The sequence below is a fragment of the Cupressus sempervirens genome, chromosome 5, assembly GCF_028749045.1.
Source record: "Cupressus sempervirens isolate cs-2001-9-10 chromosome 5, ASM2874904v1, whole genome shotgun sequence".
NCBI lineage: Eukaryota > Viridiplantae > Streptophyta > Pinopsida > Cupressales > Cupressaceae > Cupressus > Cupressus sempervirens.
In genome coordinates this window covers 691,875,729-691,899,275 of record NC_143122.1, presented here as the reverse complement: position 1 = coordinate 691,899,275, position 23,547 = coordinate 691,875,729, and the positions used below count along the sequence as shown (strand labels likewise).

General features: G+C 35.5%; 1 protein-coding gene across 1 annotated transcript in view; it reads left to right on the top strand.

Moving 5' to 3' along the window:
* Positions 1–21,188, top strand: part of LOC149557845 (putative RNA-dependent RNA polymerase 1) — a 67,675-nt gene extending 46,487 nt beyond the window's left edge. The window contains exons 3-4 of the mRNA XM_089832322.1: positions 19,742–19,892; positions 20,406–21,188. Of these exons, the coding sequence (XP_089688448.1) occupies positions 19,742–19,892; positions 20,406–21,164 (910 nt within the window). The 3' untranslated portion in view covers positions 21,165–21,188. The remainder of the gene's footprint in view (positions 1–19,741; positions 19,893–20,405) is intronic.
* Positions 21,189–23,547: the final 2,359 nt, after the last annotated feature.

Here is a 23,547-nt window from a genome sequence, read left to right as displayed (position 1 = left end):
CCAAGTATTATTAAATTTATAGGTTAACCCTTGAGTGTAGTTTTAGCTCCTCCAAAGGATAGATCGAGTCTATTACAATCCATGTATAGCATCGAATTAGAACCCTATATAGTTCATGCAAATGATCAAATAAAATGAAGTGTTGAACGTACTCACGAACTAAAGATACTAAAAGATAGTAGGTTATTAAAGTTGTTAGAACATAATTCAATATCGAGATGTAAGTGTACAAGCAAACTATTAATTAGCTAATATGTAAAAAAGAGTCGAGAGCCATGCTAGTGTAAATAGTTTGGCTATTGTGTCCCTATTTTTGAGTCATGATGGAGTAATTTTTTCAACCCTTACATCATTTGTATGCCCTAATGTAGCATCATGAATTTGTAAGTATGGGTTGTTCAATACCTACGTTATAAGGTGGTATAGAGCTAGAGTAGTTAGATAGTCAATATTGGGTGATGCTAGGAAGTGAATTAAACATCATAATTGATTTAATTGTAAGAGATGGAGGTTTTTAAAATTAGTCCCTGCAGGCTATAGTGTAGCCTTTAAGTGTAAATAGGTTCTCTAGAGGGCTGATCTAATATTTTGTAACAAGTAAACAAATCGAATGGAACTCATGTTATGAATCAGATTAAATGTTATGATACATGTCATCTAAAATTATAGGCTTGATAATCAGTCACAATGTTTTATATAACTCTATAGATCTTGTGAACACACTATATGTTACTTTTAAATAATGATATAGGTAGGACATTATTTGAATACGAATACAACATATAAATCAGGAAAGATACAACTATGTAAAAATTATTCATTTGAGCACCTTGTAGCCAGGGTAGCCTGTATTGTAACCTGAAAAAAACATTAGGTGTTATGAGAAGAGTACAGAGTATTTTAAAAAAATAAAAAAATTTGGTTGTGCCCTATAAAATTAGGGCATGACAATCGGGTCAATAATAAGGATTCAAAACAAGGAATTTTTTTGATAAAGGGTCAATTCAACATATTCTAGAAAGGCAGGATGAAATATGTTGGGCGCATGGGCCACATAGAGATAATGTATCCCTTGTCTCGTTGTATGTTTAGACTTTGCCAACAGAGCTCATCTCATTGAATTTGAGCCATCATTTGTGTCCAAAGATACATAAAGGTTTTCTCATGACTACCCATGTGACTTTCAAATTTTTACAAAACAAAAACATATTGAAATTTTGCCGGCAAGGATAGAGCATGCAGAGTGACTACCATTTACAAGGAAGGCCTCAATGAGGTTAAACCAAGACGGACTGCCAACTTTAGGGAATAAGTTTTGTGAGGGGATATTATAAAATGAAGGATAATGTCAGCAAGAGCAACCCTATTCACTCCACATTGGCATGATAGGAAATATAAGGTGAAATAAAGTTAAGTCAACCACTTGGGAGTACAAAGAAGAAATATATATGGCCAACGAATGAGAAGGGGCGTGTAAAAAGACAAAAGACCCATAGTTACGTGGATTGTTGGTCTAGTTGTTTATAAAAGAAAGCCTTGAAATAAGTGAAAGTAATAGAAGGGAAGGCATAACAATCGATCGCCATCAATACCCCATCGAAACATTTTGTTCTAGTTAAAGATGACAATATTATATATGTTGAAAACTAAAGGTAATTAGGTGAGTTAAATATTGTCTTCATCTATTATTATTATGGAATGTTCCTAATATGAAATATTAATATTAGATATGAAATATTATTGGCATACACAATATTAATATGAAATAATATTATTAGCATATTTCTTGTTATATAATTGAAGAGTTATATAATTAAAGGAGTTTGATTTTCAAATGTGATGGGATAATGATCAAATATTTATTCAATATAATTAAGTTTCCAAAATCTTAATATTGATTTCAAAATGGAATTAGTTCCAATCATTATCATAAATAATTATTAAAGGTGAATTTTTTTGATTTTTTATAAGAGCTATTTGCCTTGATCTTTTCCTCCAAGAATGTTCTTGTAGGAAAAGCAAGATTGATTGAGATTCATTGGGAGCTTGACATTTCATTAAAGACAATCTTGAAAGAGAGGGAGAAGATAGAAGAATGACTCAGTCAACCTTCGTTGATCTCAGTCATATTGATTCAGAGGGAGTAAACTGATGATGAGATGGATTCTGTAACAAACAGATTTTCATAACAAACTAAAGGCGAACTAGAAAGAGATTTCCTTAACAAATTATTGAACAAATATATTGAATTCCCTTTCATGGGACATTAACTGCTTTTAACTACCAACGATTAACTGAAATAACTGTAACAATGATCAACTGTAATAACTGAAATAATGATTTACTATCTTTCCATACGTATAAGTAAAGTAAATGCTTAACATGAAAAAGAAAAAAGAACATATAAGAAATATTTGGTGAGTCTTTAGTTGGTTGTGCAAGCCTCGGCTTTCGGTAAGAGGAGAAGCATTGACTTAGGCTTAACTTCCCAACCTTGGACCATATTTATCCCCACACAATCTATTGAATAAAAAGGCCCTCCCTACCCCGAGATCAGGGTTGGGATACTTTTAGTCCAACCACCTGAGCATTTTGGTGTTTAGAATGTCCACACAGTTATGGATAAATATGTCTGAATAATTGGTTCTATTGACATCAAGTAATCATAGAGGGTAAACATGCCTTAAAATGACTTTGGCCAAGGTTTTTTGATGGGTTCAATGACACGATCACCACTACTCGACTTGACAATAGGGGAACAATAATATGGATGAACATGAGCTATTAAATGAAATTAATTTAGATTTAGTGTATCATGTCTAACTTTTATTTCCATGTCATTGCAGATTCCATCTCACCTCTTCACCTTTTTCATAATTATATAGCCGGTGAGTCCTAGGTGCTCGAATCTCAGAGCAATCGCCTATGTCCATTGATCCTTAACTAATTCATGAATATTATATGTTTCCATCTTATCACAATTTGTGATTTGAAGATTGTGTTCTTAAAGACTTGCAAAAGAACATCATTTGATTCTGACTTTTAGTGGCTTAAATAAAATATGATAGCATGTCATGGATACTTGGCTTTTTATTTATCATAAACAACTGTATCTTAGAAATGGTCTATCTAACGATGTTTAAGAAAATGATTTGTATCATGATACAAGACTGTATCTTACTGCTATAGTAAATTGGAAATGCAGCGATATCTAATAATAAAATATATTGTAAAGCTTGGAATATAAACACCACATAACCTGGTTAAATTTGGAAATAGAATGGTGTCTTGCTGGAAGCTATTAATCAGCCCACTCTTCACGGAAGAAATGCAAACTCCAGTGTGATTAACAATCACGTCTTTAGTAAATCATCAATGGCAATTCATGGATAACAATGGTAAATTTCAGAGATATCGTACTGTATCTGCAGAGGTATCCCAAATATAGGAAGAAGACGGGTGCCAAAAAGAGGAAGTTGGATGGTATGGAGAAGAAATCAAGTGCAATAAAAAGAAGTCAGGTGATGAGTTATATTGTCGTCCGACCCACTTGGCTCCATAATATAAGAGGTATTCGGAAGTCTCTCTGGCTTCCAAGAAGCCGTAACCTACCAAGAAGAGACTTGGCTGTTGATTGCCAATAAAATATGCCAAATGTTCATTTTGGTTTTAGTAAGAAGAAATGAATAAATATGGAAAAAGATTCAAAGTTTTTAAATCGAGGATAATTATAATTTATATCTATCTACTTGCACATAGATATACATATGAGGTGGCATCATATTATTTATAAAAGTAATATTATGGTTTCACTTTATTCCTATATCTATGTGTATGTACATAGGTATACATTATAATAATGTGGAGGAAAGATCAATCAAAAACCTTTTGAGGTACGTATTATTTTTAATTAAATTAATTTATGTTTTAAATGTTCATTTAATAGCTCATGCGGGTCCATCGATTGTATCCTGAAGTTTAGGTCGCTAGGTCCTTACCAAGGCAATTTAAGGTCCTACCTATCAACCTGATAATTGGACTAAGCTAGTATCCCATTCCATTGATCCTGTTTAGCAATGCTTCCCCCCTTCATCTTCTCCTACAATCACCTGTGCAATATTTCCACGATAATAACAAGTTCCATAATAATTTCATAATAACATTTAATATAGATCAAGAATTTAATTATTAACCATAATTTCAAAATCAAACAACTGCTAAACATCACGTGACAAATAATGGATAACGATCATCTTCATTAAACAATTAACATAATAAATGCAATATATATTTAACTACCTTCTTCACATAATTATGGAAGAAAATCCGTTCAATCTAACGGCTATAAATAATTTCAAAATTAGGTCAAAATTTGGGATGTAACAGATTCTCTAGTGATTGATAAATTGTAGTAGTCAAGAGGACTACGATTCATGAATATACCTCATGACTGTGATTTTAATGGGCTTACTCCCTGTGTAAATGAGGAAGTGACAACTTCCAAATGATGTCACTTGGGTTTGCAAGAAATTATTGAAAGGTGACGATTTTACAATAACTTAATTTTTTATTATGATGGATCTTACGATGTCTATGTAGATCATGATAGATTATACTTTGCTTGGTGGATGTTTATATGGCATGCATTATGAGAATGCAAGTGCACATACCTTATGAACATTGAAGCACCTAGTGAATGTCAAATGAGTTGACTTTCAAATGTCAAATGAGTTGACATTTGCCAAGTGAGTTGGCATTCAATAAACCAGGAAGTCAAATGAGTTGACATTCCAAAAACCATTTTTTACATTGAGGTAATATGTTGTTCATATTCTTGTTTATCCTCCCTAGCTAAGAGGGAGTGTTGATGTTTGGTAGCTTCAGTCGGTTAAACCTATGAGACTATAGTATATATATATATATATATATATATATATATATATATATATAAACTATTATATAATTTGTTATTTTATTAATTATAATGGATAGACATGTCTCATGAGGAGACACGTCTCTTCATGTGTCATTTGCAATATATAAGAGGATATTGATGCATTTGGAAAGCATATACCATAAGGGCAATGCAATTACATCTACAAGCGGCCCTAAAAAATTAACACTCTCAATGTTAAAAAATTGTAGAGTTCATCGAGGACGATGAAACACAAGGGGGAGAGTATGTTACATCCCAATTTGAAATGCTCCTTATTAATGTTCGTTAAAATTTCAAAACTCATCGAGGACAATGAAGCACAAGGGGGAAGGTATGCAACATCCCAACTTTTGGCTCAATTTAAATTGTTCATTGCCGTTGAGGTTTAATGTAAAGTTAGTTTATAGGAGCACATCAAAGGGAGGGAAAGCATTGCCAGAAAGGAATTGGGCATGGGGGGCACCACCATCACTGGGCAAATATGTATGAGTCTTGAACTACTATGTCTAAAGGGAAAATGGCTAAACAAGCAAGAGTGTATGTTGGCTGACCATGAGCTACCCAGTTAGTTCTTAATGCAAGAAAACATTTAAACAATTATTGGAAAGGGAGATGTTACCTTATCTTTATTGTTGTTGTGGCATAATGGCATTAAGTTATCGTCAGAATGTAAATCTATATATTGACACCATGGTATTTTAACACCCATAATTGAACTTACATGTATGGCCATATATACGTACATATATGTGTGTATAAAATAATATATTGATAGGAAAAAGAGAATCACATGATTTTGAATTACACACACACAAACGTAGGCATAGGTGTACGTACAATTATAAGTGACATCAAATAACATGATGCCAGTATATAATTATATTGTGTATTCTATCAACCTTTAGTAGCTATAGTTATATGTCTCTCATCAGTTCCATGACATTGAGATATTGCCGCCTCCATATTGGCTATAATCTTATATTAAAAATTCATTTAAAGATTAATGAGGAGTTACTAATGATCGATGGACAATCATGCTACATGACTCCCTTTCTTGTAACAGAGGGAACAGGCAATGTTATATGTGAGCATTCCGCTGCCAAAGTGTGCTTCCTCTTTCGTGCACCTATCTCTTTTCATTATCATAAGAACTTTCAAAATTGATCAGAGAAATATATTCAGCATTGATATATCACCATTTTTGTTGCATAATGGCATCTCAAACTGCAAAATAATCAGCAATTGCTCATAGTTTAGAAAGCAAGTTTGTGACTACAACTCTTGGTGACGTGCTGCGTCACCCAACGTGAATATCAATTCTCAGGTCATGCTACCATTGCCATGATTCACTTTTACATGCATTCCATCCTTTTTTTTGTATACCACTATTAATGAATGATCCTACTGATATTGTGCATCCACGATTCATGGATTAGAAATACTGGCATTACCCGAAGGCCTTGAATAATGTTTTAGAGAGCACATAAGCTATTTTTTATTCCATTCATATTTCCATTTTGTGTGCATTGGGTGATGGAAATCATATAGACCGCACAATCCCGATCAGCTTTTATTATTCTGATTTCTCGTAATCACAATCAAAATGTGTATCGTGTACAACAAATATATATAGAGCTTGTCCTGATATTACTCATGAGATCTGACTTATACAGTGGCATAATCTATATGCCATTGAGATAAGAACCAGACTTGAGTAAGGAGTTCATATTACTATACTGAAATGCATTGTATACACTGAGACCTCCCAGGATACACCCTAGACCAGGAAGGTTAGGCACGAAGGGATGAGAAGGAGAAGTATCCATGCAAGAACAAATGAATGTCAGTAATTGGAAGTAAATGAATAATTAAACTATATAAGTAATACTGAGTCAACTCATGGTAGTCCAATGTTTAGATCTTGATGCCCATTTGAACGGTGGGATTGATACTCTAGTACCAGGATGCTCAGTGGCTGGTCAAAGTGTTCCATGCCTATTCCCAGGTAGGGAGGTCCTTTTTTGGATGAGATAGTTTGGGGATATTTAAGGATCCGTGGTTGGGAGTTTAAGCCCCTAACAATTCTTCTCTCCACTAGATGGCAAGGCTTGCACAAGATAGAGATACGATTCTGTGTTCAATATCTTTTTGTAACGGGTATTTTACTTTTATGATTTTTGAATTTACAAGTTGAAGATATGTTAGATTGATTAATATCGTTGAATTAGTTTTTCTTCTTCAATGTAATTGGTAAATAGCTAGATTAGTTGATCTTCCAATGGAACATGAAATATATTTGTATGCTTGAGATAGGCCTACTTGATGGATGTTATAACTGTCCTCCTATGTGAATAACTAAACAAACGTATCTTTTAACTATATGTTATTGCCATAATTAGTAATAGGAAAAAGAATGATGCAGTGGTGTTTGATGCCCTAAATGGTATTGATCATTAATTATTTGTGCCCTAAGTGGTATATGTGGACTAACTTAGTTTTTGCAGATGCTGCCCTAGGCAGATTCCTGTTTCAGGACTTAGGGTATGGAAAACTTAAATCCTCTATTTTAGATTTATTGATGATGCCTTCAATTGTAGTTATGATATTTTAGTTAAATAGATTGTAACCGTTAATCTCTTTCGCTTGAACATAATTGTTATAACTGCCTTCTCATAAATGTGAAGTAGTATTTGTATTTTGATGTTATGCTAGTTGTTAGCTAAGATCCGAAAAAGGGGATGTTATGTGTTTAGACTTTGAATATTATGCCTGCATCAAGCATCTTAGTGATCTCCTCTTGTACTTTGGCCGCATAGGTCTTGTTCATTCAATAGGGTCTCTTGCGAACTGGTCTTGTTCCAGGTACGAGAGGTATTCGATGGATGCACAATTCTTATGGCACCCCCTTTAAGTCCTTGTGTGTCCTTGCGAACACATCGTTATATTTGAGGAAGATTCTAAAGGTTGTTGCTTTCAACACCGGGTCCAATCATCTCCTATGAGAATCTCCTTAGGATGGTCTTCTTCCCCTAGGTTCATCTTTTCCAGCTTAGCCTCTTCGTATTCTATTTCTCTGTCCTTTTTGAACTTGTGTGTTGGGATGTCATCTAGGGTGGCCATACCCTCCTTGTACTCCTTATAGCACCCTTTGTATTCCTCCTAAGATTTCATCTCCTCCTGAATCTATAACATATTACATTCTAGTTGAAACACTCCATTGTCCCCCATTTGGCAGCGGAACTTACCATTGAGGGAACTTGTTTTGTCCTTTGAGCATTCTCCTAGCTGTAATATGCCTTCTTCATCTGGCTTGACTCCTTCCTCATCTTCTCCCTTCGCCTCTGAGTTAAATGCGAGTATTTGACTTACTGTTTGGTTGTTCAAGTCAATTGTATACTGTCGTCCATTTGCTTCAATGGAAAGGGTATTTTTCTTCCAATTGTGATTTGCCTTCGCTATGACCAGCCATCCTCTCCCTTTTTTTTATTAGACTGCAGTAATCGGGTGCAACACGACCTCCCCTATAAATTGCAGTGCGCTGGGTAAACTTTTTAACGTGACTGGTAGTGCTAGCGCGACACGCCCACCGGTACCACGAGGACGGGGGAGACTAGAACCCATGACCAACCCCCTGCAACAGGGAAGATTTAGCCAACCGAGCTAGGGCCCCCGCCCCAACCATCCTCTCCCTAATAATGCATCATATCCTTTCTTTCCGAGAGTAATCACCACGAAATCTAGGAAGAATTGTTGTGTGCCAATTACTACTTTTTGTGCCATCAGGGTCCCTATAAGCTTAATTCCATGTTGATTTGCTCCTATGAATTGGAATGTGGGTGGCCAAAGAGTTGGTTTTCCGAGGGCCTTCCACGTCTCCTCAAGGAGTACATTAACACCTGAGCCTCCATCTACAATAGTGTTTTTCAATTTGCAATCCATTATCTCCACTTCTACCACAATAGGGGTCCTACCCATCCCTCTGGTAATTAAAGTGTTTGTGTCCTTCCCTGCGTTTGCTTCCTCCTTTCTATCCTCCTTGGGATGTCCTTCCTTATGGCTTCCTCCTTGTGTTATTGCCACCGTTAGTTGAGGCAATATTTCCAACATATTGACAATCTTCATTGGTATAGTGGCCTCTAGTACTTGTTGCATGATGTTAGGTTCCTGTACAGACCTCTTGGAGGGGGGTTTAGAAGTACTTACTTTTCCTTCCTTTTCCATAGTATCTTGGATATTCCTTCTAGCTTCCTCAAATCTCTCTTTTTACGTACCTACACTAGGATATATGAGTTTCTTGGCTTGCATTCTTGTGATGGCTAGTGCTTCCCTCCTTGGGTTTGCAATCTCTAACATGTTTACGCCTTTTTGTTTGGGGCAATTGGCATTGTCATGGTTACTAGGTCCACACCACTTGCAAAGCATTCCTCCATTTTTTCCTCCACTTTGACAGTCCTGAGAAAAATGTCCCCATTCACTGCACTTCTTGCATTGTATCATGTGACTTCCCTTGAATCATATTGGATTTGGCTACTTGGTGTATTATTATTACTATTGCTACTGCTTCCCTTTCTGTCGTTTTAGTATCCTCTGGGTGATGCCTTTGTGTTTGTGTTCCGGGGGGGGGGGGGGAAGTGGAAGGTGGCGTGGATTGTTCTTGTGTAAAGATTGCTTGAGCATTTTGTGCCGTCAAATTATAGGGGCAGTCCTTAATTGAATGTCCCAATAATGTCATATAAAGCCTTTCTAGGGCAAACATTTTTTGTGTGCCCTTCCTTTTCATAGTCAATGCACCATAATTCTTTCCCTTCTTTTTTGTCTCCCTTGCTGCAATTTCTTTCATCATTTTCATTATATCTTTCCTCAATGCCTGTATTGTTTGACTCGTCCCCACTCTCTTTGGAAATCTCACTTTTACTTCCATGCCTCCCTTGTGAGGTTTTGCTTTTGCTTTCTATATCCATAGCACGAGTACAAGCATCCGCAAAAGATGATGGTGGTACTACTTCATTTTTTTGTGTAGGGACAAAGTTAGCCCCTCAATAAACCATCTCTTCTTTAATCCGTTTGATTGTTTATTTTCTAGTTTTCCAATCAATTTGTTCAATCTTCTACTATAGATTCTTAAGGATTCATTTTTTCATTGTCTTGTATTGTATATTACTATTACTGTCTCATCATCTTGCTGTAGGAGTCTAAATTCTTCCTCAAAGGCCTTATGAAGATCCTTCCATGTCGCTTTCTTTCAAACCTCCATATTTGTTTACCAATCAATGGCAATGCCCCTTAGGGTGGCGAGAAATGCCTTTAACCACTTGTTTGCATCGTTCTCTCCATTAGCCTACAATATGGTTATGCACGTTTTACAATGTCGTGTTGGATCCTCTAATCCTTTTCTTGTGAATTTAGGAAGTTCTTGTTTGTCTATGGCCATCTTGGTTATCCCAGTCTTCCCTTGGGTGTTCCCTCTCGACAGGATAGTGTTTCCTCCTAACAGGATAGTGTTCCCTCTGTGTAGAATTGCTCCTTGAGTACTGGTTCCTGTTGAGATAGTGTTCCCTCCTGACGGGAGTACCCCTCGAATACTTGCCCTAGTTACTTCTCCTTCCCCTTGAAATTCTCCCTCCTTACTAGAGCTTTGTTCTTGGGTAGGATGATACTTTTCTCGTGCTAGGGTTTCTTGGTCCATCCACTACTCCTTCCTTTCTCGTCCTTCTGAAATTGCCAAATTGGCTATTATAGTGTTTTCAATCAAATTTGCTTTAGTTTAGTTTGGCACTTGAGTTTGTTTAATAGCCCTTCTTAGACAACGTTGTCTTTCTTCCTGCTCTCTAGTACGTAGGATTTGTTGTTGGGTAGTTTCCCCTCCAATTTCTTCTTATGTGACTCGCCTCGAGTTCTTATTTGGGATTAGTGGCATGAATTGTTTTATTGCCTCGTTGTCCTCCTAGGATTTTCCTATTCCTGGAATTCACACATACTTCTTTTAACAAATTGTTGTAGTACTTGTTGCTTTGTCCACTTTCTTTGAGCGTGGACTCTTTCTTCCTCTACTTGTACCAAGTTTCTTGCCAGTGAGGCATATTTGTCCAAGGAGTTTGTACATTGCTGGTGGAATCAAAAGTTCGTCCCATACTGTGCTCTTTGGAACTACTTTCTCTCTGGCTTCCTTTTGCATGTGTTGGTCAACAGAAACTTCTCAAGCTACTACCAAGTCTCTTGCCACTTGGTCTTCCCTTGTTATTTCTTCCTCTTCCCTGTCATTGTTTGTGACATGTACTTGTGGTAGGAATGGTATGCCCATTACCGCATCCCGTTTGTCATATGACCTCTAGGCTCAAACTTAGGCAACGACGCCAAAATGTAGGATGGTTAAAGTACACTCAATATGAATTCAATGTTACCAATATTGACATAAGAAATCATTACAAATGATAAACATACTAATTAATTGTGGGAGAAAACAATATTTTTTTCATTGATTACCAAAATAATGAGTACATTCATGTTCTAATGTTCTTAAATAGTGCTCAGTTGGTTAGGGAGACCAACTGACACATCCCCTTGCTACCTAGCTACCCAAACCCAATACTATCTTTAATTACATTATTGTTTTATTACACCCTACAAGGTTTGAGGACCCTAGGAAACCTAGGATTAAGAGTGCACTAAGAAGCAGGATGAGCAACAAGAATTGCATTAGATACAACATTCATATGAAGCGAAGCTATGTGCTTAGCAAAAGGTAGAATACCAACAACAAGGTGATAAGTGGTTCCAAGGAAGGAGCAATGAACATTTGCTCCATTTTGGGACAAGACTCATCATTCCCCAAGGCAACTGAAAGTGAGAAAAACAACATAAGTAGAAGCAACTACAATTTTAAAATTGAAATAGGATTAAAAGTAGTAGCATATGAAGACGTAGGATTAGAAGTAGGAGGATTCTTCTTAATCTTTTGTGAGGAGTTTTGTTCGTAGGCCATGGGACACTGAGATTGCTCGACATTGATGTGGTATGAGCACAACCAATTGAGAAGCCTCCAAAATATCCCGCTCCACATATGAAGCTATCTTCACATCCGATACCAATGGAAGAACACATTCCACAAGTGAAGGAGGTGTTCTAGATGTAGGAGCTTTGGTTTCAACCTCGAGTCCCTTGTTTTGCTTTAGTGGCAAGAGGAGCCCTTGAGGATTGAGACATAGGAGTTGTACATGAAGAACCTACCTCAGAAAAATGTTTCCCTTTTCCATACAAAGTAGGATGAGCAACAATAGGAAGAAGTAGAAGTTGAAAGAGTTGGGGCTTAGACTTAGACAACTTGAGTGTCTTCCCCCTTTACCATGTTAGGCACAATTGGAGGTAAAAAAGACATCATTGGAGGTTTTGAAGCCTTAGAAGAATGAAGGGGCATACTTACGGGAGAATGCTTGTCTTTGGTCCCCAAAGAGGAAAGTACAAAATTGGAATACAACAATGGGTTGAGAAGGAGGAAGAACTGGTGATGGTATTGAGCCCTTGCTCTTGTATTTATAGTTTGCCTTACATAACAAGTCATTGTTGGGTAATATAAGTCGTATTGGAGCAAGCCAAAAATAATCAAGCGAAAAACCCTTATGTGACACTAGTGATTTGTACCTAGTGTCCTGTATAATCTATATAGTGTCATCATAAGGAAACTTTAGACATTGGTGGACAACTGAGGTCATTACATTCATGGAAACTAGTCAAGGAATGCCTAGTTTCACTTTGAACAGATCATAGTTGGGAATTACTACAAATTTTGTGTCCATAGCCTTGAGTCGCATTAGGACTGACAAAGAAATGAAACTAAGAGGTTGTCGATAAAGAGCATCATGCGACTACTAATAAACAAAGTATCCTTTGTTATAATATTGACCTTGCTAGTAGGATCAACCATAACATTGACAACTTTGTGCTAGTTGATCTTAGCATAAATGTACAATGGGGAGTATTTTCATTTAATGAGAAACCATTGGACATAAAAGATACGAGTCATGTTCATGTAATGATTTGGAGGAGAGATAGTAGTTATGCTCACCATATTAACATACTCATAACTTGTAGGTGCAGAAGAAGAAGGTTCAATTATGAAGTTTGAAGAATGAGTACGATACATATCTATGTATATTTGTAGTTGCTTATTTATCCTAGCAGTTGATGAGTTTTTATTTGTGTAGTCGAGAATGATGGTACCGCTGTTTATGTGGTCTTGGTAATGTGTCGAAGATGCACATAATTCTTAATAACATGACCAAACACTCAATGGTATTGGAATTTTTTTGCGTGTTATACATGATAGGGTATGCCTTGTTGTCAAGGAGTGGTCTTATCTCTAGAAGTGTTATCAGATTATTCTTTAACATTTTTTGTGCCGTGCTTTGATATGGATCAGATAATTTTGTAAAAACTCTATTGCACTGTGAAATTAGTGTATTTTTTTTGTAGGTTTGAGGTATGGTTATTATATTAGAGATAGCCTAATTTTTCTTTGACCCGTTAAAGGAATATGCAACTCTTGTTAGGATGAAAGGATGAGGTAAAATCCCCATACTGTGTCAAAGTCTATTAATAGTCACATAGTGCAGCTTATAAATGAGGAAGGGAAGTATACTTCTTTAAGGGAACTTTCTCCCTTAATGTTGGCTGCAAATTAATCTTATACGTACGTTAGATGTCGGAATTTGGCAGGGCATATGGGATTTTAGAATGAAGAGATTGGTATCTAGACATGAAATCAGTGACCTTCATGTAAGACCCTTTATTACAATAGAACAAATCAATGAAAGTGGTTTTTCGTCCAATGTTTTCCTCATAGTGCTGAAGGAATTGGTTCATCAGCCACTCAAATGAAAAGATATAGTGATCAGGAAGTGAGCAAAATTAATGTAGTACAGTTTCCTTGGGAAATTGTGTGAAAAGTATATCTAGTAGGGTATCCTGAAACACAAAGTCACTACAAAGAGCAGTGAAAGAAGACATTGGTTCGTGGATCTCCCCTTCCATTGTATATATTGAATTTCAGTATCTCCAAGTCTTGAGGTATGGGGCTTTTGAGGATTCAATGATAATAGGGCTGCATGATAGATTGAGTAGAATTGTGAGTGCTGCACTGACTTATTGTGTAGATTGAGTAGATTGATAATAGGGCTGCACTGACTTATTGTGAGTGCATTTGGCACATGTTTTGGAGCAGAGCATTAAGGATAGGGTTCAATGGAGGATGCTTGGCCATGGTAGTAAAGGTTTGGATGTAGTTTCTGGAATGGTGGAGAGGGGTGGATTAGTGATTTGGTATTGCAAGGGGAGCTAAGATACATTGATAGATGGAGTGGAAGGAGGAATAGACACTCCATTAGGACCACTAGAAGATATAGGAGTTGCAATAGGATCAAAACTGACCTCATGCATAGACTCTTATAGCACCGACATATTCAACTAGGTACAAGTGATATCCGATTGAGAATCATTAGGTTGATCTAGGATAGATGTAGACAAAGGTACATGCGTCTCAATTGAGTTAGTGCATGTAGAAATTCAAAGCCCTTGTGTTCTGAGATGAGAATATCCCTCATATTATTTATGGCAAGGACTACTAGAGTATAAAAATAATCCTTATTTAGAAAGTCTTGAAAATCCCTTATGTTATTTTCTCAAGGTCGAACGTGTTAAAAGGGGATCCTAAGAGCAGCTTCATGATGTATAACAAGATTAGACCTAGGTAGTGTAGGAGTACTAGGTACAAACTGTGACAATATATGAACATTTACAATAATTTGGATTGTAAGAATATTGGTCCTTGTCTAGGAGGACTAAAAGTTTGTTTTGGTTCAGACATGTTTAGATTGCACAAACTCCTTTTTACATTCTCGAAAGTAGTAGATTGGGTTGTGAAGCTCATAATAAGCTAACACAGTACATGGTCCAACAAACCTCAGGGAAAAAGAGAAAAAACAATATTGGATTTCTTGTCGAAAGGTTTGCCTAGTTTTGCAAAAATTGTTACAAGGAGTATTCATGTCAAGTTCACCAAAGTGTGGATTAGGAATTTTTTGTGAAATATCATTTGAGAGCTCAACTTTCAGCTATACACTCGAATAAACTAGAGATAATCACAACCTTCATGTTTGTCTGATTAATTGTGAAGTTATAATTTGATCAAGGATGTTTATTTTTAAAATTCTATTTATATCTTTAACACCATAGAATCAAATTATGAAGATTGTAGAAATTGACGTAAATGACAAAGACAATGTTTTCAGGGTGAGCTAGCATCCCATATGGACAAAAAATGAGACTATTATAGGAAAAACCTATATGAACCTTGCCTAGATTTTGAGGACAAAAAATACCATAATGTGAGAAAGTAGAGTATATTAAGTAATGAGCATTAAAAGTAAACTAAATAGAGAAACAAAAAGGCAAAGGAGAAGGATCACCTAAAGCTCCCTCCAAACTTGCGCACAAAAGATTGAAGAGAGATGTTGGGATGGCTTTGTAGGAGCTTCTTTTAATTAGAACCCCACTATGGTGTTTCTACCTACACGGATAGGCAAGATAGAATAGGAATAAAATGACATGAAAGATACAAGAGAAAGATACATGCTTCTAATGAAAAAGACAATGTAATAGACTCAGAGATTGCTTCTAAAACAGAATTCTACCAATCTCCCATAGTTGAGGAAGACAAACTGTCTGACGATAGAGTTGCCTTGTGTCAGTAAAACATCTTTGTTCTCTGCTAAGGTCGGCCTGAGGGGCCCAAAAAATTAAATAAATAAAAGAACTTTATTGGCTACCCAGAGTCAAAGTTGGCCTCCTCAAACAAATGTGCCCTTTCACCCTTCAAACTCATATATGAGGGAGATCGTGTTATTTCATTTTGCATCCAAAACAATGTGATGTTATATCTGTCTGTAGCAGCGATCTGCACCCTTGTAGACAGCTAATTTTCATCCAAATATTTGGCAAGTTTGGGCAGCGATTTTAGGCAGTGGATGAATCTTTGACAAGGCAGAAAATTCCTCTAGGAGAGCAGTGAATTTATCCCCTTAAGTGGATCTTCAATTATTTCAAGGTGCTGGAGCTATACCGAGATTAGTGGATCATCATTAGGAGTGAAACCAGATCTGGTGGAGGGAAGTAATTCTGGATATTTGAGGCAGATTTATCCTCAAAATGAGAGATAAGGAGGCCAAGAGAGCCAAATCTGGGTATACATAATTCATTTATTCTACCAGATTTTAATATCGAAATTTGCAAAGAGAGATATTAAACTTGAGAAAATCCACTTTTGCCTCCTTATTTGATTTTAATGCATTGCAATACCATGGAAACTTAAATTTTTTCTTATGTGTTCTTATCAATTTCGGTAAACTTAATGCTTGCCTCTTTTGTTTATAAAGGTGAATTCAAGAAGGAGAAGCTAGAGGACAAAAGAGATGCTGGAGACCCCAAGGACCTCAAGTGCATGCTACAAGAAGGCGGCCATTTCAAGTTCAAGCTCAAGGTTGCGAGTGGGAAGGAAAGTTCAGCATCAAGAACAATTAAAATGCAAGTTTAGATTGATATCGAAGTGAATATGAAGACAACCTTATCAATTCCACAAATGTAATCAAGTATGATCAATTTTAAGTCAGCAATGAGAAAATCCTAGAGGATGGAGAAAACTTGAAAGATGAAGTCATAGAGGCCATCACAATCATCCTCATGGAATTGATAGTTTCAGAAGAGTTAATCAAAGTTAGAAATGTTGACTATCAAGAGACATTTTCTCTTCATCAAAGGATTAAATAACAAGATAAGAATGATGAGGTGGCGCTGAGTTGTCTCCAATAAATAAATTCTAGATTCAAGCTCAAGCAGTCAAATCATGCCAAGTTCCATATTTTCTTATTGGTTGTAAAAATCATTGTAATTTTTTTATTGGCCTAGGATGTGGTGTCCTCATGTAATTGGTTGCAAATTTGGCAACTCTAATTAGGGTTTATGGGGTTAAATCTCAACCCTTGATCTTCAATCAATCTTAGCTAGAGAGCTAGAAGTAGACTAGAATAGGCTAGCCAAGAGAAAGAGTTGACCAAATTGATGCTATGATGCTTTTGAAGTAATGGATAATTCATTGTTGGTTCTTCATGGTGAATTACTTAATATTGATTCCGAGTGTTGCATGGTTTCCTTTATCTTTCACTTGGATTAGATTTCTTTTCATGTTGAAGTAGTTAGCTGGATGAAAGTTGTTGTGTACTTCTTCAACTCAAACAAATCCGGGCCACTAGCCTCTTGCTGATGGTTGAAGTTCTTTGTGCGGTAAGCCAGTGAGTGAAAGTACTTAACTTCAATTGATACTCAATCTTTAGTTTGCATCCATTTGATGGGATTGGAGAGGGGATATTAATTTGAAAACCATTCGAGTGTTCCTTAGAAGCTTGCACTAGGTGAGGGTAGTCGTCGATCAAGCTGCATCTAGTTTAGTCCAAGTCATTTATGATCCCTAGCATTCATAATTAAAAGTAGAAGTAATTTAAGTTGGAGCTGAAGTTGAAAGAGAAAATCTGTATTTTCATTGCACATTGTAAAGCTAAATCTTTAGAAGTGCAAACAGTTGATATGCATTGAATGAACAAAGTGATTACTAGCAAATCACATCATTTAATTGAGCGAGTTCCCACAATTAAAAGGAACCTTGGAGTTATTTCATGATTGTACATTGCGAGCTTAGCATGAGTGATTACCTTATATCAAGAGAGGATTGAGTAGTTGATGTTTCATCTCGAAACATTAGCTATTTGATTCAGCATGTTGTAGTGGGAGAAAATTCACATCAATAGTGGATTCCAGAACCTTATATTTATACCATGCATCACTAATGGTCCCACCTCTGTGTCTTTAATGTGGTTCAATTTTCTTTCAATAGTTTGAGAGGTTTTTAGCAGAGTTAGGGATTCTAGCAGAGGGTAAGGATTGAAGGAGCAAAATAGAGGAAAAGTATAGTGAGAATAGATGATCATGAATGCGAGTTTAACAATCCCTCCACCCTTTCAACAGAAACGACAAAAATTGGAAAATCTCAAGAATTGCAAATACAAGAGAGCTTCTCTTTTCAAACCCTTTTTTTCGCATTCTCCTTTGAATGTTTCTTTGTATTTGCCAAAATTCTCAAATGCAAATGATCAGAAAGGATGGCATTCATATTTGTGTCTGGAGCAATTAATACCTTCATTTCGGCAACTGTAATATTGCTTTGAAATTTGAAATAAGAACTTTTAATTAGTATCTTGTCAATCAGGCATTAAAACTGATACTTTGCTGATGTCACCACACTAATTACCACTCACGGCTACCACTATCAAAACATCGAGCTATCACATCTTTAAGAATCATAGAACAAGAGAACTGTGTGCGAAAAGACTAACAAAGTGCGATCAGCCGATAAAGGACTAGTGGGGGAACCATTAACATAATGCTACTGGGGATCAGGTGTCGGCTGGAACAAGGAATTGAGAAGAAGAAACCAATGGGCGACATTTCTACTGAACACCAATAGGGAGACACTTCTACCAAATGGTGATGGAATGATGAAGTAAGGGTTGGGCCCCTTTAGACATAAGTGAGACTTGATGCCTAATGAAAGTGTTGATTGGTCAATTTGAAAACGCATGAATGTCAAAAGACCGCAATCAACTTATGACATTACACAAAGATGATGCAATATCCAGATGTAAAGTTCAAAGGATTTTCATATTGTAATCATTCATCCAAATACCCAATACTGATGCAACTCGAATCTAAACGAGCATCCACAATTGAATTTAATGCTTAAAGTTAGTTAAAACCAACCATGCACTGTGGTTTGCTATCAACAAATAACAAATGGTTTACCACTTCTTTTCTGTGACTCACCTTAACAACTCTCTTGGCAATCCTACCACTTGCTTTCAATCCTCGTGTATTTTTCTCAAGAATCAAGGACTGATAATTTGCTCACCTCTTCAGGAGAATACCTGAAGGCCAAAACAACTACCACAACCCAATGCTAAGCCTATAGCGACTAAACCACTAAGCAAAAAGTGGGTTTCCATTTGCAATGGAGCATGTGCATTTACAACACAACAGGTAGAACATAAATTTAATTTGTTATTTGTTATAGAAAATGCATTTAGTGCCAGGTTTATTTTATCCTTTGCAATCATATTGTGGCATTTGAATGTTTGACCTTTATCATTTTTAAGGGTGAATTTTTTATCAGTATGATGTGTTAAGTTGCTGGTATTTCTGACGATTCTTACATCTGCGTAGGTGTAGAGGATTTGTGCTGCATTCAAAACTAATTCTGAGGATTTATTTGAAATTGTTGTAGAGCATTTAGTTTGGGCTGCATTCAAAACTAATTCCTCAAGAAGTTCTAGTCAAAGAAAACAATGGCATTTTGAAAGACAGACTAGATTTCAGAATCTATGATGTTATGTAATGGAGTTTTTGGATTTTACTGTATCGAATCATCAATTATAGAGTATGATTCAAAATATTGATGAAAACATTCAATACTGTCAGATGTAGACACCCAATTTCATATTTGCCAAGAGAGTTTTAAATATTTTTCAACAAAGTTTCTTTCCTTACAAACAATTAAGAGGCACTTTGATACATCCCAGAAGGAACTCGAGCCCTAACTCATGCATATTATTTGGTTGTTTGAAGCTTCATATATGACTTCTTGCAGCATATGTAGGTTGTAAGAACTTGAATATATAGGGATCTAACTCACTATTATCTATTATGTAGGCCTCATCCAGTTGAATCTTCTGGGAGTGATTTGGGAGGGGACTTATATTTGGTATGTTGGGATGAACTGCTTATTCCGCCTGATCAAGATCTGCCAATGGACTACACTGTTCAGAAACCTGTTCCACTAAATTGTGATCTGATGATCGAGGTATGTCTGTATGATAGAATAAATTGATGGCATGGTTATTATTAATCAACACCTCATGCATAGATCTTGTTTTGCTGCTTTATGTGTTCTAGTATTCGGAATACTATGTTGCAAACATGGTTAGAGGATATTCTTCTCACATCACTGTGAACCTTATGTTTTAGTAGTTTATTATCACATTTGTATCTCACTGACCTTGGTTACACATGGAAATTAATGCAATATAATTATTTCTTTCTATCTAGTGATATGTACTATAAATTTCTGGCTTATTTAAGCAACAAAATCATGTATAGACACCATTTAGAGATTTAAGTCGACAGTCTTAATCATAGGCTCATTAGTTAAGCCGTTCCATGACTCGTCTTTGTCAAAGAATGCTAATTTGGAACCAGAGCATTAACCTGCTGCACATGTTTACATCTACGCTTGAAAGTAGAGATGGAGCATATGTAATGCAAATTTTTTTGTGCAAGTATATCAGATGACTTCATCTGTAACTTTGGCATGCAGGAAATTGAAGAGTATTTTGTAAACTACATGCTTAATGATAGCTTGGATATTATAGCTGATATGCATGCTGTATTTGCTGACAAAGAGCCCACCAAGGCGCGGAGTCAGCAATGCCAACTTTTGGCAAAGCTTCACTCAATGACAGTTAATTTTCCCAAGACAGGCATACCTGCAGAAATGCCCCTGTCCTTGTTTCCAAAAGAATACCCCGATTTCATGGAGAAAGATGATAAACCCATGTATATATCTGCTGGGATTCTTGGGAAGCTTTATAGAGCAGCAAAAAACACATCTAAAGAGAGTTCCAGTGTATCAATGTCTCCCAGAGGAGATGTCCATAAAGCTTATGACAATGCTCTAGAAGTTGAAGGATACAAGAACTATGTAAAAGATGCATTAAAGTATAAAAGTTGGTATGAGGCCAAGCTATCGGCATTGATGGAACATTATAATATACAAACTGAAGCAGAAATTGTAAGTGGAAATATAAGTCCGATATCAAAATTCTTTGACAAGCAGAATGATGGTGACATTAAGGAGAAAATCAATGTGTCAGTGAGATCCCTTCGTAATGAAGTGAGGGGATGGTTTCGGGAAAGTTGTAAAGTGCACCATAATGAGTCTGCAATGGCATCTGCTTGGTATCATGTCACTTACCATTCTGATTATTCTACCAAAACTCGTTTTGTCAGCTTCCCATGGATTATATATGATGTATTACTCAATGCAAGAAAATACAATGAATTGAATTATAAATAATGAAGTTAATTTTAACAATTTAAATATTTCGTTATGCTGTGCTTATGTTCTGTTTGTTAGGCTGTTTTTTCTTTCTTTTATATTTATTTTTCTCACAAATGGAAATATGGTTTTGTCCATCATCTGAATTTGAAAAAATAGAAGGCTCAGTATATTTACATTAGAATAATAGAGGAATCCAGTTCACACAACACAGTAACTACCTAGGTAACATCAGATTAAATAACAAATTGCCACTCAAATTCTTCCCCGACAGGATTACTAATATCAAATATTGAAACAGTCCGCGGTGCAGTGGAAATATACTGAAACTTGTCACAGTTCAATTGACTCTCATATGCAAAGAATTCCAATGTTGAGGATTATTGCATCGTCTTTTATTATTAAATTTGTTCAGATTCTGAAATTTCGTCCATTATTTAGCACCATGGGACATAAATAACGCGGACATCAAATTTCCCCTCTTTTAATGATAATCGTGAACATATTTTATAATTGGTATTTATATCTTTCAAAAACTTTGTATAAAATATAAAGAAGAAATTTTATTGCACTTAATACATGAAAATTTTGATAAATAAAATATAACTATTTTTGTATGTTCTAATCTTAATATTAGATAATTGTATAATTATGTAATTAAAAGTAGATTATATAATTTAAAATTACTATTTATAGTTTAATGTTAAATCTAAGAATAAAAAACAATTCTTACATTAATTAAATATAGTGGAGATTTTTTAAATAAAAACTAACTATAATAATCAAATAATTTAAACTTTAGTTTATAAACATATTCTAAGTATCTGATTTACATGTTCATTTGAGAAAATAGAGGTTTGAAGTATATCTTGATTAATGTATTCTATTTAGTTTGGTGTGTTATCTTTTTAGTATAAATGCTATATTCTAAACTCAATTGAATTTAAGAATCATTTGTAGTTTTTGGCTATGCCATAACTTCAGTACACCATAAGCAAAGTAAACTTCACATATGATAGCTTTTGTTGTTTTCTAGTTTTCACGTATGAAGTTCATAACATATATAGGGGTTGACATATCTTTATTTTTAAAACTTTACATGGTAAGCATTTTCAATTATTGAAAACATATAACCTTGTACTTTCAAACCAAAACATAGGTACATTGTACCGACTAAAATATGGGTAAATTGTGAACTATGTATGACTCGTAATAAGGTGATTGTTCAATCCTTCTAAAATCACATAATTTGGTACCTTCCGGAATCCCCTTGGTCTTATAAAACTAAAAGTGAAAGTAATCTAACCCACCTTATTAATTGGTCCTTAGTTAGCCCACTTGCATATATTGTTTTTGGTTGAATGCACAAGGCATGCATTATATCAACACATAATAGTACAAGGATAGATGTGCACAATACTAATATCATGAGAAATAGGGAGTAGATCTGCACTTGAGACTTGATTGAAGATGATCTCATGACCAATACAAGCGATGGAGGGCAAAACATAAGGGGACTACTTCCCCCAAATCTTATAAATAATTATAGCCATACCAATAATGAAACACAATTAGAAATAATTATAGCCAACCTATAATGAAACACAACTCGAAACTAATCTAAGCGAAATGGTGGAAAAAAGGTAGCAAATTGAAAATTCGTCCACCCATGCATAGAGGAAGCATAATCCATATGTAGCTAGAGAGCCAAGGAGAGGAAGAGATGTAGACACCAACTCTTACTGGTTGTGGTCCTCAAACTTGGTGACAAACAATGCAAGGACACATAAGAAATAGTTTTCTATCCTTACACTTCAGATTTACTAATTTAGAATTATTATCAAATGCATATATTTGATGACTTAATTCATTATTATCAGTTATATATTTTCATAACTTTGTTGATTTAAGTGACTAATATTAGTATATCTTTGACAACTTCACTCATTAGCTCATACGAAGAATATCAAATGTAGATAGCTAATTGTGAGATGAAAGAATATGATGATTGTTTAAAAAGGGGGGTCAACCCAAATATACAAATGTAAGAACATATTATATGCATAGTTAAATATTCAAACAAAAAGTCCCACTTTCATGTTTTTACAAGTTTCATGATGACCAAACTCTCAATCATGTGTATACACAAATACAAAATGAGGTTGATTAGAGTAATAATTTTAAATGAACAATTTGATTTGATTGACCAACTTAGGAGATAAAGAAAAGAACCTCAGGTTAAAATTGATTAGCTATCCTAGGCACATGCTTGACCTAATCAAAAGTGTATGGGGAATGGAAAGAACACAAAATATTCCAAACTAATTGATAAACAATGTCCAACAAAATCAACAATTTTTAAATCAATAAAAAACTCTTATCAATAGATAAGAGCCTACAA